General features: G+C 40.6%; 1 protein-coding gene across 2 annotated transcripts in view; it reads right to left on the bottom strand.

Moving 5' to 3' along the window:
- Nucleotides 1–14,214: 14,214 nt before the first annotated feature.
- The window catches only part of KCTD15 (potassium channel tetramerization domain containing 15), a 40,757-nt gene continuing 31,136 nt past the window's right edge, over nucleotides 14,215–23,835 (bottom strand). For both annotated transcript variants that reach the window (XM_069739208.1, XM_069739207.1), the window contains exon 5: nucleotides 14,215–16,318. In XM_069739208.1, coding sequence (XP_069595309.1) covers nucleotides 16,166–16,318 — 153 coding nt within the window. In that variant the 3' untranslated portion in view covers nucleotides 14,215–16,165. The remainder of the gene's footprint in view (nucleotides 16,319–23,835) is intronic.

Genomic DNA, 23,835 nt, shown 5'->3' on the forward strand with positions numbered 1-23,835 from the left:
GATGTAAAATAGGCCTGTTTAGCAGAGGTGAGAGCTGATTTGAATGCGAGTGTTGCTTGTTTGAGTGCAGTGAAATCATCTTGCGAATGCGTTTTCTTCCAACGCCGTTCTGCAATTCTGGAAACTTGCCGGAGCCTTTTAGTGATGTTAATGTGCCAGGGTTGTCTATTGATTTGTCGCACTGTGCTATGCATGACAGGGGCGACCATGTCAATAGCTGATGCGAGTGTGGCATTGTAGAAAGCAGTGGCGGTGTCTGTGTCGTGGAGTGAGCATATGGATGCTAGTGGTAGGATAGAGTCATAGAGCATGTGGGTGTCAAGGTGTGCGAGGTTTCTGCGGGGGTGCGCATGTTGCTGGACATGGGTGACAGGTGAGGAGGACAGGGATGAGAAAGTGAGTAGATGGTGGTCAGATAGAGGGAGAGGGGAGGTGGTGAAGTTAGATAGAGAGCAGAGACGGGGGAAGACCAGGTCTAATGTGTGTGTCCGTCTGTGTGGGTGGCTGAGGAGGACCACTGAGTAAGTCCAAAAGATGAAGTAAGGGACAGGAATTTGGAGGCTGCTGACTGGTGGATGTCAATGGGGATGTTGAATGTGTGTCAAACAGAAATCAGTCCCAGGAGCGCTGAAGGAAACTCAGACAACATATGTCGTTTCCCACAACGCGTTTCAATGGCTGGAGCTGCGGTGGTGCTCGACAACTCCCTTAAATCTCACCTTCCCTGGGTCAATTCCTCTGCGCTCCCCTCTGACTGCTTTCACTTATCTTGCTTCTTCATTCCCAATGGGGATGTTGAAGTCACCCATGATAATGGTGGGAATGTCTGCAGACAGAAAGTGAATGAGCCAGGTGGAGAATTGATCAATAAAGGCAGTTGTCGGGCCCGAAGGTCGGTATATGACGGCCATTTGGAGGTTGTAGGGGGAGTAGATACGGACAGAGTGGACTTCAAAAGAGGGGAGGGTAGAGGTGGGATTGGGTTAAAGGTACAGTTGGAAGAAAGGAGAAGGCCCACTCCTCCACCATGCTTGTTGCCAGGGCGAGGAGTGTTAGTGAAGTGGAGGCCACCGTAACATAGTGCAGCAGGGGAGGCTGTGTTAGAGGGTGTCAGCCATGTTTCAGTGATGCCCAGAAAGGAAAGATCACGAGAGGTAAAGAGGTTGTGAATCTTGTGGAGTTTATTGCAGACGGAGCGGACATTCCTTAGTAATCCAGAGAGAGGGTGCAGGGGGGTGGGCGTCATGGGCACAGATTTGAGGTGGGCAAGGTTTCGGGTGTTTATATTGGGTTGGGGTTATCCTGGAATATATGTTCCTCATCCTGGTCCCTATCCTGAAACACATGTCCGCTATAAAGGGCCCATCCTGATATATATATATAGTCTCACTTCCAGAGGCCATCCAGGAATATATGTCGCCCATCCTGGCATATACAGTATATCCCCCATCCTAGGCCCATCCTAGAATATATTTCCCATCCCGGGTCCATCCGGATATATATGTCCCCCTTCTGCCGCTGTTCTTTAACACATAAAAAGACAAAAAAAACAATTCTACTCAACTTCCCCTGCTCCCACCCCTGCGGCATCCTCTTCTACAGCTGATGCAGAAGCTGACAGCTGACTTCAGCGTGCAATCAACGGGCAGCGCATGACAACACTCATGCACTGATAGTGATTTGCATGCCGATGTCAACTGCCGATCTCTAATTCGCCGGCATCTTGCATTGCGGTGCAGGGAGCCTGCAGGTCTCTGCGCCACAATGCATTTCAGATGAATGTATGTCCTCAGATGCATATCCAGCTGAATTAGCTGCTGGCATCAGTGGGCCCCCCACCAGTGTCCGGTTGTGGTCGCACCCTCTACGACCGCGATCGTGATGTCCCTGCACGGCAGGCCATATGAGGATCTATCAAAAACTCTCACCCTTTATAATTTCCAAATACAGGGTACCACAGCAGGATCTGCCCATTATCGTGATCTCTTGACCTTTTTTGGACAACCGCCTTTAAGAAAACTTCCATGTGATATACCATACGTTATGTCACAGGCAGCATGTCTCCTATATAATCGTACAGATTGCTTCCTAGAACTGTCCATATTAATCTCTAGATCTGCAAACATATCGCAAACTTTAACTTCCCCCAGGCCTTTACATAGTGATAGATTTTTGGAAAAGATCTGAAGTTTACAGCTTGATTTCATTTCAGATACTCCAGAAATCTGAATTTCCAGTTGACCTCCGACTTCTGATTTTCTGGGATGTCTGTGGTATGTCTGCAAATAATTTGTCGTAGAAACCGGATACCTGCCGTGCTCCATTTCTATGATTGCGAATACAATTAAGAAATAATTGCAATACTACTATAAGCCACATTCCACTGGTGTAATGGGCAAACATTTATGAAATATACTGTCAGTATGCCATAATTGTCTTAGATATCTAATAGCCCCTAAAGTTTTTTTTTGCCCTGGAAGTTGTTTTCGTAAAACAATGTGACTTTCGGATCTGAAAAAATAGTTGCATCCCTCCTCTGTATTTTATTCGCCACTTATTGAAAGGACCGGTAATACGCATCATACTTTCGACTATTTTCTGACTCTTCTTTCCGGCATGACAGATCCCGCGTTACCGCCTGTATTGCATTACAAGTTATCGCTGTGAATGAAAGTATTTTAATAGATATAATTTGATTTACATGGAGACAACAAGCTTAGGCTAGCTCGCCAGCAAGTAAGTGAGTTGTGTACGAACTATGCTCTTTTATTTCTCCTTTTGTAAGAAAATTTGCCCTTTAGGCATTTATATATCAATGCAATCTGTATTCATCTATAAATAAAGTAGTTGGGACAAAAAAGAAAAAAAGAAAACACTGGTCTCCACATTCGGCACCGGTATTGCTTTACAGCGAGGCGCCACATTTAAATCCAGTGTGACGCTGTAGAATTTGGATCTAGTCCATGTTTGTATTACGGTAGGTATCCCCCGAGAAGCTGAAATTCCCATTCTCTGCTTTCCAAATCCCTCCTGAGAAGGGAACTGTAATCTGCCGAGTGACTTTGGAACCGTTCTCTGTTCAGGGAAGTCGAAGGAATTACATGTGTGCAAAAGCATCACATTAATCTGTGTCTCAGACGTTTCTCATGTTACAGGTACTGAGAGCATTGACCTAAATACTCATCTATGATCTCTTATAGGTTCTCTTCTGCTTGAAGGACATAGACCCTTTAGTGTTTTCTTTTTTTGTAAACTTAAACACATGTATTTTTAGCTAAAAAGCCTTTTTGTAATATGGTTTGATTAAATATATTACTTTGTTTGTTTTCTACATCCTCTATGTATCAAAGTACATAGCAAAATGCAGACTGAGATACGTATTCTGACAGCAGGGTCAGTAACCTTCATCTTTCTTGGATTTATGAACTTGATTTGTTTATAAGTAGTGATGAGCGAGTATACTCCGTGCTTCGGTTTTCCCCGAGCACGCTCGGGTGGTCTCCGAGTATTTGTGAGTGCTCAGAGATTGTTTTCCTCCGCCGCAGCTGTATGGTTTACGGCTGCTAGCCAGCCTGAGTACATGTGGGGGTTGCCTGGTTGTTAGGAAATCCCCACACATTCAAGCTATCTAGCAGCTCCAAATCATGCATCTGTGTCAACAAAAACTAAATCTCCGAGCACTCACAAATACTCGGAGACCACCAGAGCGTGCTCTGGAAAACCCGAGCAACGAGTATACTCTCTCATCACTATTTATAAGTTATCTTAGAAAATGGCTTAAGGTACCTTCACACTGATCAACTTTAGAACGAGAACGACAGCGATCCGTGACGTTGCAGCGTCCTGGATAGCGATCTCGTTGTGTTTGACACGCAGCAGCGATCAGGGTCCTGCTGTGCCATCGCTGGTCGGAGCTAGAAGTCTGGAACTTTATTTGGTCGTCAGGTCGGCGTGATTCGTCATGTTTGACAGCAAAAGCAACGATGCCTGCAATGTTTTTTCATGGAGCCAACAACCAGCGAGAACGATAAGTACATCACCGGATCGCTCCTGCATCGTTCTGCTGTTGAAGTGTTTGACGTCTCCTAGCGACCTAAACAGCGACGCTGCAGCGATCAGCTCGTTGTCTATATCGCTGCAGCGTCGCTTAGTGTAACGGTACCTTTAGAAGGAGAGAGATAAGGATTGATTGAGTTGAGCAAAAAGATTTGCAGGACCCTTTTCTAACAGCCATATTGTCACGGGTGTGTCAGGTATCACAGACAGTCATCCTGGATACGGCTATAGAAGGTCTTTGCGTTTAGCTTAAGAACCTTCTTGATTTTTGCATCTCTGTTATGGAGCGACATCCTTCTCGCTCAAGGACCCAATAGTTATCTCCACCTTCTGCTGCTAATCACACACCTGTGCTGAAGGTTTAAATACATTAAACTGCTGCAGCATGGTGCAGGTGTTAGCTCATTCTTGTCTCAGTTTTGTTGGAAGTTCTAGCAGTCATTTAGTGTCTTTCCCTGAGGACCCTTGGAGGATTGCTGGCCTGACATCTCGGTTGTCTTCTCAAGTGTTTTCCTCCTGTCCGTCTTACTTGTCAGTCTTGAGTTTTACTGGGGACTTATTAGTGATCACCCCGTCTCCACACTATGTAGGGCCTATCGCTAGGGTCAGGCAGGACTTAAAGGGAACCTGTCACCCCCAAAATTCGCCTATAAGCTAAGGCCACCGGCATCAGGGGCTTATCTACAGCATTTTGTAATGCTGTAAATAATTCCCCGATGTAACCTGAAAGATAAGAAAAACGAGTTAGATTATACTCACCCGGGGGTGGTCTTGGTGCGATCCGGTCCGATGGGCATCACGGTGTGGGTCCAGCACCTCACATCTTCATATGATGAAGTCCTCTTCTTTCCCAGTGCCTGCGCACTGCAGTACTTTGCTCTGCCCTCAACAAGTCAGATAAATTACGCCTGCGCAGTAGCCGCGGCAGGAAGCAAAGAAGAGGACGTCATCGTATGAAGATGTTTTTCTTGTCTTTTAGGTTACATTGGGGGCTTATCTACAGCATTATAGAATGCTGTAGATAAGCCCTGATGGCAGTGGCCTTAGCTTATAGGCGAATTTTGGGGTGACAGATTGCCTTTAAGGTTCCCACTCGGCGATAGGTGCAGAACCTATATAGGGACGTTTAGAGCAGACAAAGTGATTTTAGATCTGCCTAGGCATCTCCGCTCCTCACTTCCCTAGTGTTTGGGCTCACCCTTCCTTCTTCCCGTTGTTGTGCACTTACTTATCCATCACCCAGCATGACACATATCAGTAGTCTGTGTCTGCTAGACCAAAGCCCTACGAACATCCTCATATCTGCCAGCATCCCTGACGCTTCTTCTGAGTTGGCTCAGTGTAACCTCATTGCACTAGGCCTACTAATTAAAAGACTCACAGGAGATGATGGCAGGTAGGAGGGGATTCAGACAGCTATGGTCCAGTGGCTGCAGACTGCCAACATAGTTTGGTTAACGTTTTAAAGAGAAAAAAAATATATACTAAATAAGTAAGTTATCCATACATGTTGCAGCATCAACCAAGGATGCTGTAGGTGGGTAAATGAAGGCTTAAAGACGTTTTCCCCTCCTTTATTGGAGGATTAAGCTTTAGCATGTTCAGCCGTTTCTTGTGAGTTCTGTGATATTTGGGCTGACCCGTTGAGATGAGGTTATTCAAGTTACTGATATTATTAAGCCTATTTTTGCTTTATCTCGTTCAATGGAGGATTCAAGGGGTTTTATAACAAACTGCAGCCAGAGAATACAGTTTTTCCGAAACCAGAAAACCACTTTTAATTTTTCTGTCATAATGACAAGGGCTTCATAATTGCCAGGACGGACTATCTTCTCTTCCAGGATCTTTAAAGGGGTTATCCTGGATTATATCATTTTTTTTTTACTATGGGTCTAAGAACTAACAGGCAGCTAGTTGCTGCGCCGATCTCTGCCATCACAGAACGGTCACTGACCGCTCCTGCCGGCGATACAACGGCTTCCACCGATGTCACATCAACAAATAAGCGGCTTCTCTTCTGCTCTGTTGATGAGGGATGAAAGCCAACGTCATACTGATTCACAGCCAGCTTCGTGCTGCCTAACTGTGTGGAGCTTGCTGTCAGTCGTCTTGATGTCCATACCCACGTCCCATCAACCGAGTTTCCCAGAAGAGTAGCTGCTCTGTTGACGTTGAGCAGCTGAATCACCAGCAGGAGTGGATGGTGATCGCTCTGAGCCGGCGCCGAGCAGAACAGGCAGCCCATAGTCAAAAAAAAATACAAAAGTCCTGGAAAACTCCTTTAACTTTGCATTATATTAGTTATTAAGTACGACTAAGTTCCAACGGTGCGGATTTGGTGCGTTTTTGATGCTGATTTTTAGCAGGACTTCTGCAGTGATTCGGTAATTAGGTGACTTATTAGGTTTTTTTATTGCATTTTTTATACATTTTTCCACGCATTTTATTGTTTGTTGTTTCTTTTTGGTAGATCAAGTTTAATATATAATTAAGGTAGTTTTGTTTTTGCTCCATAACCGGCTTTTATAAAACCTTATTGCTAAAGTCACGTGCGGAGATGACATGTGCCTTTTGTCACATGTCCAAATGAGGTTGTGAGTGCCCTGTGGGAGGCAAGCCTTCCTTTGGTCTTGATCGATGACTTGAGCATTGTCCTACCTGAACCGTAAGATGGGAGCACACGGCAAGGTTTACTGAGCAGTAACGGGGCACAGGACCGCCTACCAAGCACTTGCAACCTCATTTGAGATAAAAAAAATATTTTCTAAGCAATTACGGTAAACCTCAATCAATTGCCACAAAGTTATGTTTCTACATGTTATAGTCTGGCGTTATTGTTGGTTTATTAAGAAGGATCTGGCCGTCCCTTTAAGAACCTTCCGCACACAGTGATAAAGACATAAGACTGGAGAGAGGCAATTAATTGACATCATGTCAGACTCAGCCATGGTTCTGTTCTCCAGGGAGTGATGCACTGGTCAGCTAACAAACCCATGATGTCTGTGACATATGAGTCAGATGACATTCAGGACCGGCCTCGCCATTGTTCTTGGTGTCTCGCACTCCTATGTTGCAATCGTGTTGGTATTTTCGATGCTTGTAAATACTCGTGCAAATCAAGCTCTCCTGATGTTCAGCTGCGGGGCAGGGCGTGTTTCTTTTTAAATGCCTGGGGAAAATGGGATGCAATTACATCCAAAGAGGGTGTAGCGTGCAAGAATATGCCAGAACTGAATGGTTCCAGGCGGTTTGCCTTAACTAGTTTGGGCTAAACATTCCAGCTCAGGAAAAACACTAGGGAAAGACTGAATAAATTCTCCTTTTGTTAGAGCACAAACTGGGCTATTGTGTCAGGTTTCAAGTACAAGAGCAGGAAAAAAAAAAAAAGATCCATCTCATCCCTTATAGTCCCAGGATACTGATTTTTAATGCTCCATGTGCAAACATCTACAATTAGTGCGTCTCCAGCTTTGTGGAGTCGTAAATTCAGAACGGGCAGAATCAGAAGTTGGATGAGGGAAAAGATCCAAGATCATCCTCTCGGCCTCGAAAACAACATATGCAGACACCCAATACCCATGAGAAATGAGGCAGGATTTCCCCACCGCATTTGTTTTAAAAAAATAAAAGTTTGAAATGTTGATTCACATCGCCCTCCTTAAAAAAAAAAAAAAAAACTTGTATATCTCTCAAGGAGGTTACAGATTAAACTTGCTCTAGCAAGTAGATTTTGTAAATATCTTTATACTTTTTATGTTTTAATCATATTGCATACTTACCAACATTAGGATATTTGTGATCTGCCCCCAAGTTCTGCCTAAGAATTTCCCCATCCCACCCAAAGGTGCCCAGCTGCCCACTTTCAGGCAGGGTTTACACAAATCAGGTCCATTTTTGCCTTGGGATGTCCACAATTTGCTGGGACAGTAGCTAAAAAAATTAGGATGTACCATGCTAATTTGGGCCACATCTTGGACTTCATTACTTTTTCTTTTTAACAATTATTAATCAAAGTGAACTGACAAGTCTCGGTGCTACTGAGTGAGGATTAGTGACATAGCACAGCGGTGTACGATTGTACGATTTTATAACAGGGCTGTAAGTGGAGTGAAAGTGATCTGTTTTAGACAGGGATCCAGTCCTGCTTTGTGTCATCTTCATTGGGGTGAAAGGGGCACCCGTGGGTCCTTGTAGATACTGCCGACTTGCTCCACCGCTCAGTCTGCCTCTGATTAACATTTATTACCTACGTCCTACAGCAGAGACGGAGAGCGAGCTGCGTGGGCCTCATGAAATTACATCTTAGTCTCCAGGAGAATATAAAATCCACCAAAAAATCTCAGTAGGTTGTAGTTCCCCCGAGGATCTGTGTGTCTCCTAGTGAATCTCAATGTTTTTACTTATCAAGATCAGGTCTCGCCTGTTTCAGGTCTTGTAAAGGCTTTGAAGTTGCAGTCCACCATCTCGTTTCAGTTGAGACAGTGTATCCGTTTCATCATTTTCGCCTTGTCTCTCTGGGTCACAGAGAAGCAATAGCCTCAGCTGTAGATTCTGTTCAAAGCCGTCATGTCAAGAGACAGAAGAGGAACTTTCACGTTAACTCCTTAAGTGCCACAGATTTCGTCAACCAATTGCAAAATACCAAACGCGTGACATTGCGCTTACATCGGCCGCTTGCTATAGATTTCACCAATGTCCCACTCTTCGATATATTATATTTTGTACCATTCTGATAAGCTGCACCATGCACCAAATATTACGCTCGGTTATTGATGCCTTAGATGTCTCGTTCCTGCAGTATGAAGCATCCAAGAACTATTGCCGAAAAGTATTTACAAATGGCCACAATGTATCATTTGGCAGTTGTTCGGATACACAGACACAATAGTTTGGAATTTTGGTAAGAGAACATGCAACATTTATCCAGGGATACTTGTAGGTTGAAAAGCCAAGTGATTTCTGATTCTTCCCTGATGTTAGAGGATAAAGGATTGGACATGTTGGATTTAAACATGCCCGATCCTTTCATTCTTACTGGAGATAAGCCCGTGGCAGAGGTGTCTGCATCAGCTGACTTCTCCGGACTGTTGAGGACACAGGCACATACTTATGCTTGGTGGAAAATTGGGGACCAGCTGCCATGGGTTGAGTTGCAAATGGGTTCCTAATTAAATCAATGCATTGAGATAATTTAAAAAAAATCAGATCTAGATATGGTGCTGCATATATTGCTAACCGAAATCACAACTTAAAATGTTCAGCATTTTAGTAGCAGACAACAGGGGAAAAATAGGGATAGTGGTGGCACCTGCCATGTGTCATTTATGATACTGGTGCCATCTTATATTGCAAAGGTAAGACTGCCAACTCTATTCTTACTAGCTATATACAGGCAATGTCCTCTTGGCTACAATGTTGAGTAATTGCATCTTTTCCTCCATTCATTGTATTGAATTTAATAGATAAAAACGTTACTTATTACCATACATGAACTGTCTAGGAGTATACATAGCACTCCTCAACTTTGCTTCATGCCATAAGCCCCTGTCCGATACCACACAGAAAAAGGTAAAATGTGATATAAGTTTAAAAAAAAGGAAAAAAAAAAAAGAAAAGAGGTCAGACTTTAAGGAAGGCAGAACAAACATGTCTAGTTTGCTGGAGGCTTTCTCACTGCACACAATAAGCATTGGAGCCTGCAGCTTATTTTTCTCAGAAAATGGCCCCGCCATGGGTCAAACATTGCCCGGGGCATAAAGTCACCTTTTATGTGTGTTCTGCTGGAGGGCTAAAGAGATTGGACTCCAAACTATGCGAGTGATGTGGTCTGTAACATATACAACAGCCAAACCATTCATCACAGCTGGTCATGTACTGTTGGGTACTTCTTAACTGCTCCAGAGCAAGTGTATGGCTTTTATTTGGGGTAGAAAAAGTGTTCTATCGCTAAGATTGCTATTATACGGTATAGCATGACGCTACAGTACCATTTTAGTTCCCACATCTATAAAATAGATTTGGTTGTGAAAAATATTCTTTTTCCAACAAATGGCTACCTCTACTTGTAAGAATATAACGACTATACTACTGCCTCCTCCTATAGATAATATAATGACTATAATACTGCTTCTATGTACAAGAATATAACTACTATAATGCTGTTCCCTATGTACAGTAATATAAATACTATAATGCTGTTCCCTATGTACAGTAATATAACTACTATCATACTGCCTCTATGTACAAGAATATAACTACTATAATACTGCCCCTATGTACAAGAATATAACTACTATGATACTGCCCCTATGTACAAGACTATAACTACTATAATACTGCCCCTATGTACAAGAATATAACTACTATGATACTGCCCCTATGTACAAGAATATAACTACTATAATACTGCCCCTAATTTCAAGAATATAACTACTATAATACTGCTCCTATGTACAAGAATATAACTACTATAATACTGTCCCCTATGTACAAGAATATAGCTACTATAATACTGTCCCCTATGTACAAGAATATAGCTACTATAATACTGCCCCTATGTTCAAGAATATAACTACTATAATACTGTCCCCTATGTACAAGAATATAACTACTATAATACTGCTCCTATGTACAAGAATATAACTACTATAATACTGCCCCTATGTACAAGAATATAACTACTATGATACTGCCCCTATGTACAAGACTATAACTACTATAATACTGCCCCTATGTACAAGAATATAACTACTATGATACTGCCCCTATGTACAAGAATATAACTACTATAATACTGCCCCTAATTTCAAGAATATAGCTACTATAATACTGTCCCCTATGTACAAGAATATAGCTACTATAATACTGCCCCTATGTTCAAGAATATAACTACTATAATACTGTCCCCTATGTACAAGAATATAACTACTATAATACTGCTCCTATGTACAAGAATATAACTACTATAATACTGCCCCTATGTTCAAGAATATAACTACTATGATACTGCTCCTATGTTCAAGAATATAACTACTATGATACTGCCCCTATGTTCAAGAATATAACTACTATAATACTGTCCCCTATGTACAAGAATATAGCTACTATAATACTGCCCCTATGTCAAGAATATAACTACTATAATACTGCTCCTATGTACAAGAATATAACTACTATAATACTGTCCCCTATGTACAAGAATATAATTACTATAATACTGTCCCCTATGTACAAGAATATAACTACTATAAGGCTGGATTCACATTGCGTTGAACCCGTCCGTTAGGCGGACTACGTTACACCGTGGCATAATGCGGTGTAATGCAGTCCGTTAACGCCACCATTGAATCCAATGTCTGATGCATCGCTAGTGCACGCCCACAATGGGCATGCGCTAGCGATGTGCCGTCATTGAGTGACGGACCCCGAGACGCGGGCTGCTGCGTTTCCGGGTTCATCACCGCTAGCGCAGATAGAGCTAGCAGATGCTCTATCGGCGCTAGCGCGCTGCTATACCGGCACTTGCGTTAACAGCAGCCCTTTAACGTATGTGGTGAACGGGCTGCTGTTAACGCAATGTGAACCCAGCCTAATACTGCTCCCTATGTACAAGAATATAACTACTTTAATACTGCTCCTATGTACAAGAATATAACTACTATAATACTGCCCCTATGTACAAGAATATAACTACTATAATACTGTCCCCTATGTACAAGAATATAACTACTATAATACTGTCCCTATGTACAAGAATATAGCTACTATAATACTGCTCCTATGTACAAGAATATAACTACTATAATACTGCTCCTATGTACAAGAATATAACTACTATAATACTGCCCCTATGTACAAGAATATAACTACTATAATACTGCCCCTATGTACAAGAATATAACTACTATAATACTGCTCCTATGTACAAGAATATAGCTACTATAATACTGCTCCCTATGTACAAGAATATAACTACTATAATACTGTCCCTATGTACAAGAATATAACTCCTATAATACTGCTCCTATGTACAAGAATATAACTACTATAATACTGCTCCTATGTACAAGAATATAACTACTATAATACTGCTCCTATGTACAAGAATATAACTACTATAATACTGCTCCTATGTACAAGAATATAGCTATTATAATACTGCTCCCTATGTACAAGAATATAACTACTATAATATTGTCCCTATGTACAAGAATATAACTACTATAATACTGCTCCTATGTACAAGAATATAGCTACTATAATACTGCCCCTATGTACAAGAATATACCTACTATAATACTGCTCCTATGTACAAGAATATAACTACTATAATACTGCCCCTATGTACAAGAATATAACTACTATAATACTGCCCCTAGGTACAAGAATATAACTACTATAATACTGCTCCTATGTACAAGAATATAACTACTATAATACTGCTCCTATGTACAAGAATATAGCTACTATAATACTGCCCCTATGTACAAGAATATACCTACTATAATACTGCCCCTATGTACAAGAATATAGCTACTATAATACTGCCCCTATGTACAAGAATATAGCTACTATAATACTGCCCTATGTACAAGAATATACGGTAACTACTATGTATTCATATAGAAAAAGTTACATATACAAATAAAAAATAGTAATATAGAAAAATAAATAAATGAACATTTTGACACAAAGCTCCATACTTTAATGCCGCCTCTGTATATAGAACACCTAAGGCTAAGACATTATAGGATAAAACATCATATCTAGACTAGGAAAATCCCCCCAACATCAAACTATAGCGGGGGTTTAGATGCCTTCCTGTAGACATGTTTCCATCCACACCCTACAGAAGAATCCAAACACAAGTTTTTATCCTCTGAGATTGACACCTCGTCCCTTCTGCCCATAACAAAGCTCCAGTTATTACTGTGTAATTGTAAATAGATTAAAGGAAATGATGATTGTACTTTAGGAATGCTTTTAGGATCTACGCTAAATATTAAAATGACACTTCTCCATAATGTCAGGCTTGTCCTGTCAATAAAATATGAACTTTGGGTGGAAAGCGTTACATTAATTTTCTCATAGCTGTCTCTATAAAATACCGTACATCAGCTTAAAAGCTGTATATTCCTTATATAATGAGAAGCAGTTGTAAGCTGCTTGGACCATAGCAACTACTCATAATTGTGTATTAGTGATGGATGCACATGAATTTACCTAAAAGCGTTTTTTTTTTTTATTAAAGTTTGTCAAGTTTGGAAAACGTTTCTTTTCCCCAAAAAGCTTTTTTTTTCAAAATGTGGAGTGGGAAAAAAATGCTCAAAACAATGTGGTTTTAAAATAGAAGTGATTAGGAATAGTCTTTCAAGTGTTTTTTTTTTTTTTTTTGAGTGAGGTGCTTTTCTAACCAAACCCTGCTCCAAAAAAAACTGTGCGGAAGTCTTAAAGAGGTTGTCCATGATTTATTTTTTTTGACTATGAGCCTAAAAATGAACAGGCAGGTAGTTGCTAAGTACCGACCTGTTCTGCGCGGTACAGACTCAGAGCTGTCGCTGACCGCTCCTGCCGGCGATTTAGCTGCTCCATGTCAACAGAGCAGCTCTTCCTCTTCCGGGTAGCTCTGTCGAACAGGCGTGACTTCCCATGTCATAATGAATGATTGCGGCAGTTAGGCAACGGGGAGCCAGTTGTTAATCAGCATGATATCAACATTCGCACCCAGTCAACAGAGCGGAAGAGAAGCCGCTGTTCTGTTGTGACATCAATGGAAGCCGCTGAATCGCTGGCAAGAGCGGTCTGTGACCACAGATCGGCGCCAGGCACAACATGCAGGTAGTTGGCAACTATCGGCCTGTTAGTAATTAGGCACATTATAAAAATAAAGAATAGTCCCACATATTCTCTTTAAGGATAATCACACTTACTCTGATTTTCTTAGTTATTCTATTGTCCAGTGAATATACAAACCGGAGAAACCAGTGAACAGGATTTGTTTCTTTCCTTATAGTCCACTGCCTTTGATTCTGTAGTTGTATTTACGTATAGGTAAAAAAAAAAACAAATTCAGAATTAAACAATATAAGGAAACTGTCTCCTGATACATAGAAAACAAAAATCAAAAGACCAAAAGTAAACTAAATAAATTAAAGCATCGAGATTTAGTAATTTTTTTTTTTTTTTATCATTTACTATACAGAAATGTTTATGGCATGAATTACTATATTAGAAATATGTATACACAAGTACATGACAATAGTTGTTTTTTTTGTTTTTTTTCTTACAATAATGTATATTATACAATTCTACATATAATTTATATACAGATCTGAATGCAGCACCGGACTCCTACAGATATAAAAAAAAACGCTAAATATTTTTAGAATCGTTTACCCGGGCGTTTCATATAGTTAATATAGTGTTATTAGTGTCTTTAACCCTTGCGTGGCTGGAAGCTATAACCCCCAAAACCCTTCACTAAAAAACACTGATAGGTCGTAACTAGTGATGAGCGAATGTGCTCGGAAAAGGTGTTATCTGAGCATGCTCAGGTGCTAACCGAGTGACTTCGGCCTGCTCGAATAATATGTACGAGTCCCCGCATGTTTCGCGGCCTTTCAACAGCCGCAACACATGTAGGGATTGTCTAAGAAACAGGTGAACCCTGCATGGGTTGCGGCTGTCGAAGAGCCGCAGGGACTCAAACATATTTTTCGAGCATGCCGAAGATGCTCGATTAGTACCCGAGCATGCTGAGATAACACCTTGTCCAAGCACGCTCGCGCATCACTAATCGTCACCCTTCTTAATCCTCTGGACAATCCGTATTCAAGCTTTGTACATAGTATGAAGCCATGTGTTAATAGCGAGGCTGCCAGGTGGTTTATAAGAGAAAAAATAATAATTAGCACTATGATCATTCATTGGGACCAAATCACCTGATAGAGCAAAAACCTATTTATATCTGCTGGTAAATGACAACCACCGCCATAGGCCAGGTATAAATATCACAAAAACGGCGGCAAAATCAATGCAACCGCAAATATAAAAGGTTACATATAAAATGATGTATTTTACTACTTGTCACCAAATCAGAAGCCCCTAAAAATCTGTATTATACTAGTCTAGTGGTGTCGTTTCACCAACAGTATGCAAAAAGTGCTATTTTAGGGTTTATTATGTGCATATGTGGTTTATAGCCCCCCTAGAATTTCATCCACAGTCACTAAATTGGATAAGAAATATTCATAGATTGATTAATTCATATCCACTATCGTCATCCCATCAGTTCCACTGAACCAGGGCCATAAGTTTCGGACTAATCCACCCCGGATTGTGAAACGTTGTCTTTTTAGTGAATAACAAAAAATCATTCATCTATTTTAACTTTCACATGTTCATAAAAAGGACAAAAAAATGCCCAAAATGACAAATATATCTTCTAGTGAAATCCCTACATAAAATCCCAAATTCCGTTTTGTTTTTTTTTTGTTTTTTTTAAGGACGACCCAAAATTCTGCAAGGGTTCTGGCTGGTCTTCAGTTTTGCATTTATCAAACATTTTATTGTTTCTTAGTCCTATATATCCCCATTATCCATCTGAGAGGCTATAAAAGTAATCCCTTTTCTCATTTCAAGGGAACAGACGTTCGAATAATCAGATGATTGCGACGCGCAATCTGCATGACACAAAATCTATTAAAAAAAAAAAGACGATGTAGCTTATTCCAAAGTGCCTGCGATATCTTCATTATCGGGGGGAACGTGTTCATTGGACTCTACTACCAGACGAATGGTTTTTGTGTATTTTTTTTTTGATTGGCCACTTTAGTCGTATTGCAGCAATCCGAAACGGGTAAACGGATCCACGTTACCGAGGTTGTCACAGCACAGCTGTTGAGATGAACTTGCATTGACGAGATCCTCATCCATGGAGAGAACCGGGCTGCTCACTTGGCTATGTCAAAAAGTCACCTTTCGAAAAATATCACAAACTGGCAACAAAAAAGTTATATGAAGTCTAATAATACTGGTTTGCAGGTCCTGAGGCTCTTGACATCAAGGACAAGTGAACACTTTAATGGTGGCAAGGACATTTGAGCAACCATCAGTCCAGAGGCTCCTGTTTTATCCTCATTGTGTTCGGCTGCACCCTTCTATCTTCTCGGCACAGTACATATTCGCTAAACTGCGAGGAGTCAACGCCACCCCCACAGGAGGCTGCTACGTGAAATCCTTTCTGAAAAAGTCTTTCAAGAACCTGAAAGAAGAGGAGAAAAGTAGTTTACAGAAAAAGTTTTTTCAACTGTAGAAGCTACAAGATGAAATGTAAAGGGTTGCCTCATCTTGAATGAGTAAAATTGCAAAATTATTTAAAATCTTCTCCGTTCACAAGAATGGGAGATTTTTCTTACCTCTGTAGTGTTTACTGCTCATTCCCCAGGTAACCGGCCACTTCTTTAGTCTTTTAGGGGTGACCAGTTTCCTAGGTAAGGAGCACACACTTGCATACCCTTTGCTATAGAGCTTGGGCAAACTCTGCTATAAAGCTGGCTGGTTTGCTCTGCCTCCTGAGGTGAGCATTTTATACAAATGTTTTGTGCCAGGTGGCAGTATCCGGACCTTACCAATCCTCAAGATGTTGAAAGGTAAGGAAAGCTTTAATGTTATGGTTCCTTAAAGGGAATCTGTCAGTAGGATCAACCCTCCTAAGTTATCCATATGGGCACCCAGGTCATAGAAAGCTGAATAATATTATGCCTTGATATTTGCGATGTGATGTCTTATTCCAGAGAAATCTTTTTTTTTTCTTCATATGTAAATGAGCTCTTAAGATCTATGGGTTGGACATAGATCTCCCTGAAAGCCTGACACCAAAGCTTATTGTAAATGAAAGGGTGAGTTACCAGTGTGAGACATGTAGATCATCAGATCAGACTGCCAGTCATTACACGACTCACACTGGTAATAATCTCTGGAGGCAGATTCTCAGGAAGATCTATGTCCGGCCCATAGATCTTAACAGTTCCTTAACAGTTCATTTACATTTGAAGAAAAATGTGGGTTTCTCTGATCGGATTGCAGAGATCAAGGTTACATTTTACTCAGCTGCCTATGACCTGCAGGCCCATATAGAATACTTAGGAGGGCTGATCCTACTGACAGATTCCCTTTAAGGGACCATAACATTAAAGCTTAAGGAAATATTCTAGGATGGAAGCAGGACCGAAGAAAAGTCAGTGAGTGAAATGTACAATGGAAGTTTAGGAATCTCAAGTATCCTATTTCTTGGAAAAGTTCCATTTTTCCATCCCCCCAAAAAAATTCCAGTTAATTGTTTCCCTGGGGTTGAAACTGTCGATGGAAGAAAATTAACACGATACAGATGTAGCCAGTCCTGCATAAGTATCCATGGCCTACAGATAACTATCATGACCCATGTTACATGCACAAGGTCTACACTAGGCTAAACAATGGCCTCAACCATCACGACCAAGAGCAACCATAGAGGGAAGACTGCAATAGGGGCCAAATTGGCGCTCAATGAAGCTAAAATTTGGATTTTCACAATTGCCAATGGCAGGGGATTGTTACCCGAGGGAGAGAAATGTGGGAGCAGTTCCTTTCTCACTACGTCTGCACGTATGTTGTTCATCAGGAGAGGAAAGAAATAAAATAAAACAATGCGAAAAACCGAAATCCCTAAGCCAAAGTTCTGGAGAAAATCCTAGAGGTGTCACTAGCACAGTCTAGCGCCATAAGTGCACTTCGCAGAAAAAGCCTGGCATTTCTATACTAAATTCTATTACTTTTTACAAGTACAGATTCATCCCCCGGGGGCCATTTCCACATCTGTCAAAAATGTTTGATTTCTTTCTTTAAGGTCCTGATAAACGACTATTGCAAAACTACACAATAATGTAAATCTAGTAATCGACAAACTGGAAAACCCTGTAACTGCATCTGGCGGAAGATTTCTCTTACTAAAGCCAATATTTCTAAATTTATGTTGTTTTTTTTGTTTTTTTTTGCAAGAAAGTTGTCAATCTGGAATTAAAAAAAGAGATGTTATCAGCTAGAAGCCTATGTGATAATGGCATTGTTAACAGTTTAGGTGCTGGAGGCGGCATCACGGCAGGATGTCCCTAAGGCCAGGAGGTGTTACAGAACGTTACTTGGGAATGAGGTTATTTTGGAGCATATATGACTCATGCCTACAAAATCACCTGGGAACAAAATGCGGCATAAGATTGATAATATCGCATAGCATAAAAGAAGCACAAGTCATAATTAAGCAGTTGTGTTATCAGGGTGTAATATGGCCTATTGGGATTACCCAAGAGGTGAGATTGTAACATAGTCATTAAGGTTGAAGGAAGACTATAAGTCCATCTAGTTCAACCCATAGCCTAACCTAACATGCCCTAACATGTTGATCCAGAGGAAGGCAAAAAAAACCCATGTGGCAAATAGTAAGCTCCACTTTGGGGAAAAAAATTATTCCTTCCCGACTCCACATACGGCAATCAGACTAGTTCCCTGGATCAACGCCCTATCAAGGAATCTAGTGTATATAACCTATAAAATTATACTTTTCAAGAAAGGCATCCAGCCCCCTCTTAAATTTTAGTAATGAATCACTCATTACAACATCATACGGCAGAGAGTTCCATAGTCCAGATGTCCAGTTTGGACTGCCCTCCAAGAAAATGACTTGGTGTTAGCATGCATTACTTATGGTAACTTTAGTAAATACATGATTGCACACAAACTCCGCAGCCTGAAGGACCCCAAAGGCACCTCTGCATCACAGGAGGAAGCCAGTGCCGTAAAGGATGTGTTATAATTCTCAGGCCTGTTATAGATTTTGCAGGGGGTTCAAGAGCTTCAAGATTGAGGGATTATTCAGGACTTCAAATAAACAAAATGATGGCAGCTCACCCTTTCCTAAATCAATCCAGTCAGTGGGGGAGCCTGGAAAGCACGGCAATACATGGCGTTTTAGGAAGAAAAAGGATGCAGCTATACATATACAGCTCTGGCAAAAATTGAGAGACTACTGCAAAATTTTCATTTAGTCTGGTTTTTCTCTTTATAGGTATGTTTTTGAGTAAACTGCAAATTTTTCATTTATTCTATAAACTACTGACAACATGTCTCCGAACTTCCCAGCAATACATTTTGTACTTTTTTTCTCAAAAAGAAGTGGTCACAATCAAAAAACCCCCCAGTGCTTTCAGACCTCAAATAGTGCAAAAAAAAAAAAACAAGTTCATAATCATTTAGAAACAACAATACTAATGTTTTATCTCAGGAAGTGTTCAGAAATTCATATTTTGTGGAATATCCATGATTTTTAATCACAGCTTTCATGCATCTTGGCAGCTTTCCACCAGTCTTTCACACTTCTCCTGGCACAAAAATGTAAGCAGTTCTTCTTTGTTTGATGGTTTGTGACTATCCATCATCCTCTTTATTACATTCCAGAGGTTTTCAATGGGGTTCAGGTCTGGAGATTTGGCTGTCCATGACAGGGTTTTGATGTGGTGGCTCTTAATTTTTGCCAAAGGTGAATAGATATATATACACACACACACGGGCTTCTCACAATATTAGGATATTATCAAAAAGTTCATTTATTTCAGTTCTTCAATGCAAAAACTGAAACTCATATATTATATAGACTCATTACAAGCAGTGATGTCTTTCAAGTGTTTATTTCTGTTAATGTCAATGATTATGGCTTACAGCCAATGAAAACCCAAAAGTCATTATCTCGATAAATTAGAATACTTTACAAGACCGGCTTGAAAAATGATTTTAAATTCTGAATTGTTGGTCTACTGAAATGTATGATCAGTAAATGCACTCAATACTGTCGGGACTCCTTTTGCATCAATTACTGAATCAATGTGGCGTGGCATGGAGGGGATCAGCCTGAGGCACTGCTGAGGGGTTATGGAAGCCCAGGTTGCTTTGATAGCAGCCTTCAGCTCATCTGCATTGAAACACTTGAAATAGATCACTCTGTAATGACTCTATATAATATGAGTTTTACTTCTTGTATTGAAGAATTGAAATAAAATAACTTTTTTGATGATATTCTAATTTTGTGAAAAGCACTTGCATATGGACAACTCTTTCAAAGATGTCTTCAGGGTGTCAGATACAGTCACTATATCTGACTGCATATTACTGTATTCTAGATAAATGGGGGGGAGGGTAATAAGGTCTTATCCGGTAAAAAAGGTGAAGGAATAAGTAACCTTTTCGGCTTATCCAAAAGCGGCATAGTTTGGAGGATAGAAGTGGTGATCTCCGCAGCACATGAGGTATTCCCAATGAAAATCCAAAGGACAATGCGATATATTCTCAACGCGTTTTGAAGTTGGACTAACTTCTTCATCACCGCCATTTACTGTGGTTGTCCTGATGAAGAAATTAGTTTAACTTCGAAACGCGATAAGAAAAAAAAGTTTCAAAGTTGGAATTTGTATTATTACTGAATTGAGTGTTTGCTTTGTGCAAACTGAGGATTCCACTTTTGTTACCTGCCTGTAATATGTGACTATTTCTTCAGTAGTTGGACCTGTGACAATTAACTGAACCTGTGAGCTTGAAAATGGCAACCACAGTCAGAACCATAAGACCTTATTTGCACATGATGGGAATAGTGCAGCACAAAGCCAGTACAAAAAAATGCATATAAAATGTAGGTTTTGCTTGCAATGGATGAAACATTTTTTTAACAAGTGTTGATTGTCTGTATTTTGGTTGCCCTAAGATATAACCAAAACATGTATTACTGGATTCTACTACTTCGCGTGAATACCGCAGCGGCTGAGATGTCTGATCTCGGAGCAACATCTTAATACGTCCTTATGATACATACTCCTGACTGGCAGCTTCAAAATGTGATACCTATTTTTCAAGTGAATTCCTATTGAAGCCTGAATCCTAGTTAGTAGTTACACTTGTTATCAGTCCACGGGCAATTTTTAGAGGAACTTTCCTTTTGGAAAAAAAAAAAAAAGTATCATTTTATTTTTCAGTCCATACCGCAGGCACCATCATTTAATTATGAGCAAGACATAAATTATGCATTAATACATTGTTGCATTATCTGAAATGGAGAACATTTTTTTTTATATCTTTTTGTCTTTGTTGGGGGGTGAGGGGGGAGTAATTGAGCATATGGGATGATGGTCCTAATGTAAGGATGCACAAGCTATGCATTTACTCGCACATGTTTTCTGTGTGTAGATATACATTAGTAAGCAAAATTTTAAGACAAAATTAGAAGTTTTAATAGTTTACTTTTTTCAATTAACAAAATGGAAAGTGAATGAACCAAGAAGAAATCTAAATCAGATCAATATTTGCTGACCGCCCTTTGTCCCCTTGCCTTCCTTAGTTTTTCTAGGTACTTGTCATTTGCTCACCGTTCTTGAAGGAACTTCCCATCAAAAGAGTTAGATATCCAGCAGTGCCATCAGCTCAGAACTGGTAGCAACCAGTGGGACCCCGCCACACATATCTACTGTTGGGAAAAGTCTGGCCAAAAGTGGACTTCAATAAGTAATTGAAGCAAAAAAAAAAACAAGGCCAAGCGACTCAACTTTGCACAAAAATACAGGAACTGGGGTGCAGAAGAATGACAGCAGGTGATCAGGACTGAGGGGTCATGATGTGAAATATTTGGTAGCTTGTTCTCGGAAGGGCTGGCGAGTAGAACAATAGTGAGGGTCTACAGGTAAAGCAAGGCGGAGGGTCCTGCAAGTTTGTGGCTGCATTTCAGCAAATTAAACTGGGAATTTGATCAGGATTAATGGTGTCCTCAATGCTGAGAAATACAGGCAGATACATATAACCATCATGTGGTACCATCAGGGAGGCGTCTGATTGGCTCCAAATTTATTCTGCAGCAGAAGAAAGAGACTAAACATCCAGGCAATGTCCTTAAGAATGAGGAGTCCTGGAAGTGATGATCCGGCCCCCACAGAGCCCTGATCTCACATCATCCCGTCTGTCTGGGGGTCACATGAAGAGACAGTAGGATCTGCACAAGCCTCATACAGAGAAGATCTGGGGTCAGGTCTCCAAGATGTTTGGAACAACCTCCTGCTGATATCAACAAAAACTGTGCAAGTGACAAGTACCGAGAAGAAGTGATGAAGGCAACGAGCGGTCACCAAATATTGATGGGATTTCAATCTCTCTTGTCCATTCACTTTACATTTTGTTAATTGATACAAATAAAGACTTCTATTGTAGAAAGCTTCTTACATTGCAGCATTTTTTCCACACCTGCCTACAACTTTTGCCCAGTTCTGCATGTTAGATAGTCTGGAATTGCACATGCTGATTGTGTTGGCATTTCTTGAGCTAAAGCCAGTAGCCTATACAAAAGTAAAGCCACGTACAAAGGCTTGTTTACATGTTATGTTTTTGTCACTTTTTCTTTTCAAGGGTAAAAAATGTTGCACTGTAAAGATACCAGCAAAAAGGAATGAGATTTCTGAAACCTCGTGTACATGCTGCTTATTTCATCATCAAAATGTTTTTTTTCAAGTCTGCAGAATGAAAATTCTTTCACGGTTTTGCTGCACTTTTCATCCATTCAAATGAATGGGGAAGAAATGCAAGTAAATGGCGTCAAACGCTTATTTTATACAGCTTTTTTCCTATGGTTTTTTTGTCATAGAAATATCTACTGCAAATACTTAACATGTGCACATACCCTTATGGAAGGACTTCTACTACTCTTCCAATCCTTACTTTAGCTGAAAAAAAAAACCCTGCACCTAAACTGCATGTGTGTTTCCAGCCTAAAGACTATTGTTATGGCGCTGACGTGACCTCAGAAAGGAGGGCTTGCGTGATAGTTGAAGTGGGGAAAAAAGCCCATATAAATCAACTTTTGTCATTCAGGGGATTTTTATGTTTCCAATCTAAGACTTTGAGATAATCTATAACAAGAGTAAATCTATAGCAAATGTGAGACGTGGAAATGTAAAATATATCTTTGATGAAACAATGCAGAATAGAGTTTAGGGCTGATTAAACTGGTAATACACATTAGAGGAATCTCAGATTAACCTTTTGTGGGACCGACTGACCATCTAATGTGTATGGTTGTGTCCCGACTTTGCCTTATGAGATTTCGTCTTGATGAAGACGTTTGAAACTGCGAAACGCGTTGACTATTAAAACCATATTCCTGGATATTTTTCTCCTCATTATTATTTATTATTATAGCGCCATTTATTCCATGGTGCTTTACATATGAGGAGGGGTAAACATCCATTCATACTGGCAACGCAGAATTAACCCTATTATTCCTGTTCGTTTTTATCTTCCCTTTTTAACAGATGATGGAAGACAGAAGGAGTGGACATGTTTGATTTCAACGTGCTCAATCCTCTTGCCTGAAGCAGCTTACCACCTTCTCTCTATTGATAATATCTATATGCTTGACTTGTGGGTGCTATGGAACCCAGAGAGCCGGGCGCTATGCAGCCCTGTGCTCAATAGTGATGAGCGAATGTGCTCGGATAAGGTGTTTTCCGGGTGCTAACGGAGTGAATTCAGCGTGGTGGAATAATATGTTTTGAGTCCCTGTGGCCGCAACGCATGCAGGGATTGCCTAACAAACAGGCTGCAAGACATAAAGCCTTGGGGACATATTTTTCGAACCCGCCGAAAACACTCTGTTAGCACATGAGCATGTGGACAACACTATATCCGAACACGTTCGCTCATCACTAATGCTCGTCC

The sequence above is a fragment of the Ranitomeya imitator genome, chromosome 9 (genome assembly GCF_032444005.1).
Source record: "Ranitomeya imitator isolate aRanImi1 chromosome 9, aRanImi1.pri, whole genome shotgun sequence".
In the NCBI taxonomy this organism is placed as follows: Eukaryota; Metazoa; Chordata; class Amphibia; order Anura; family Dendrobatidae; genus Ranitomeya; species Ranitomeya imitator.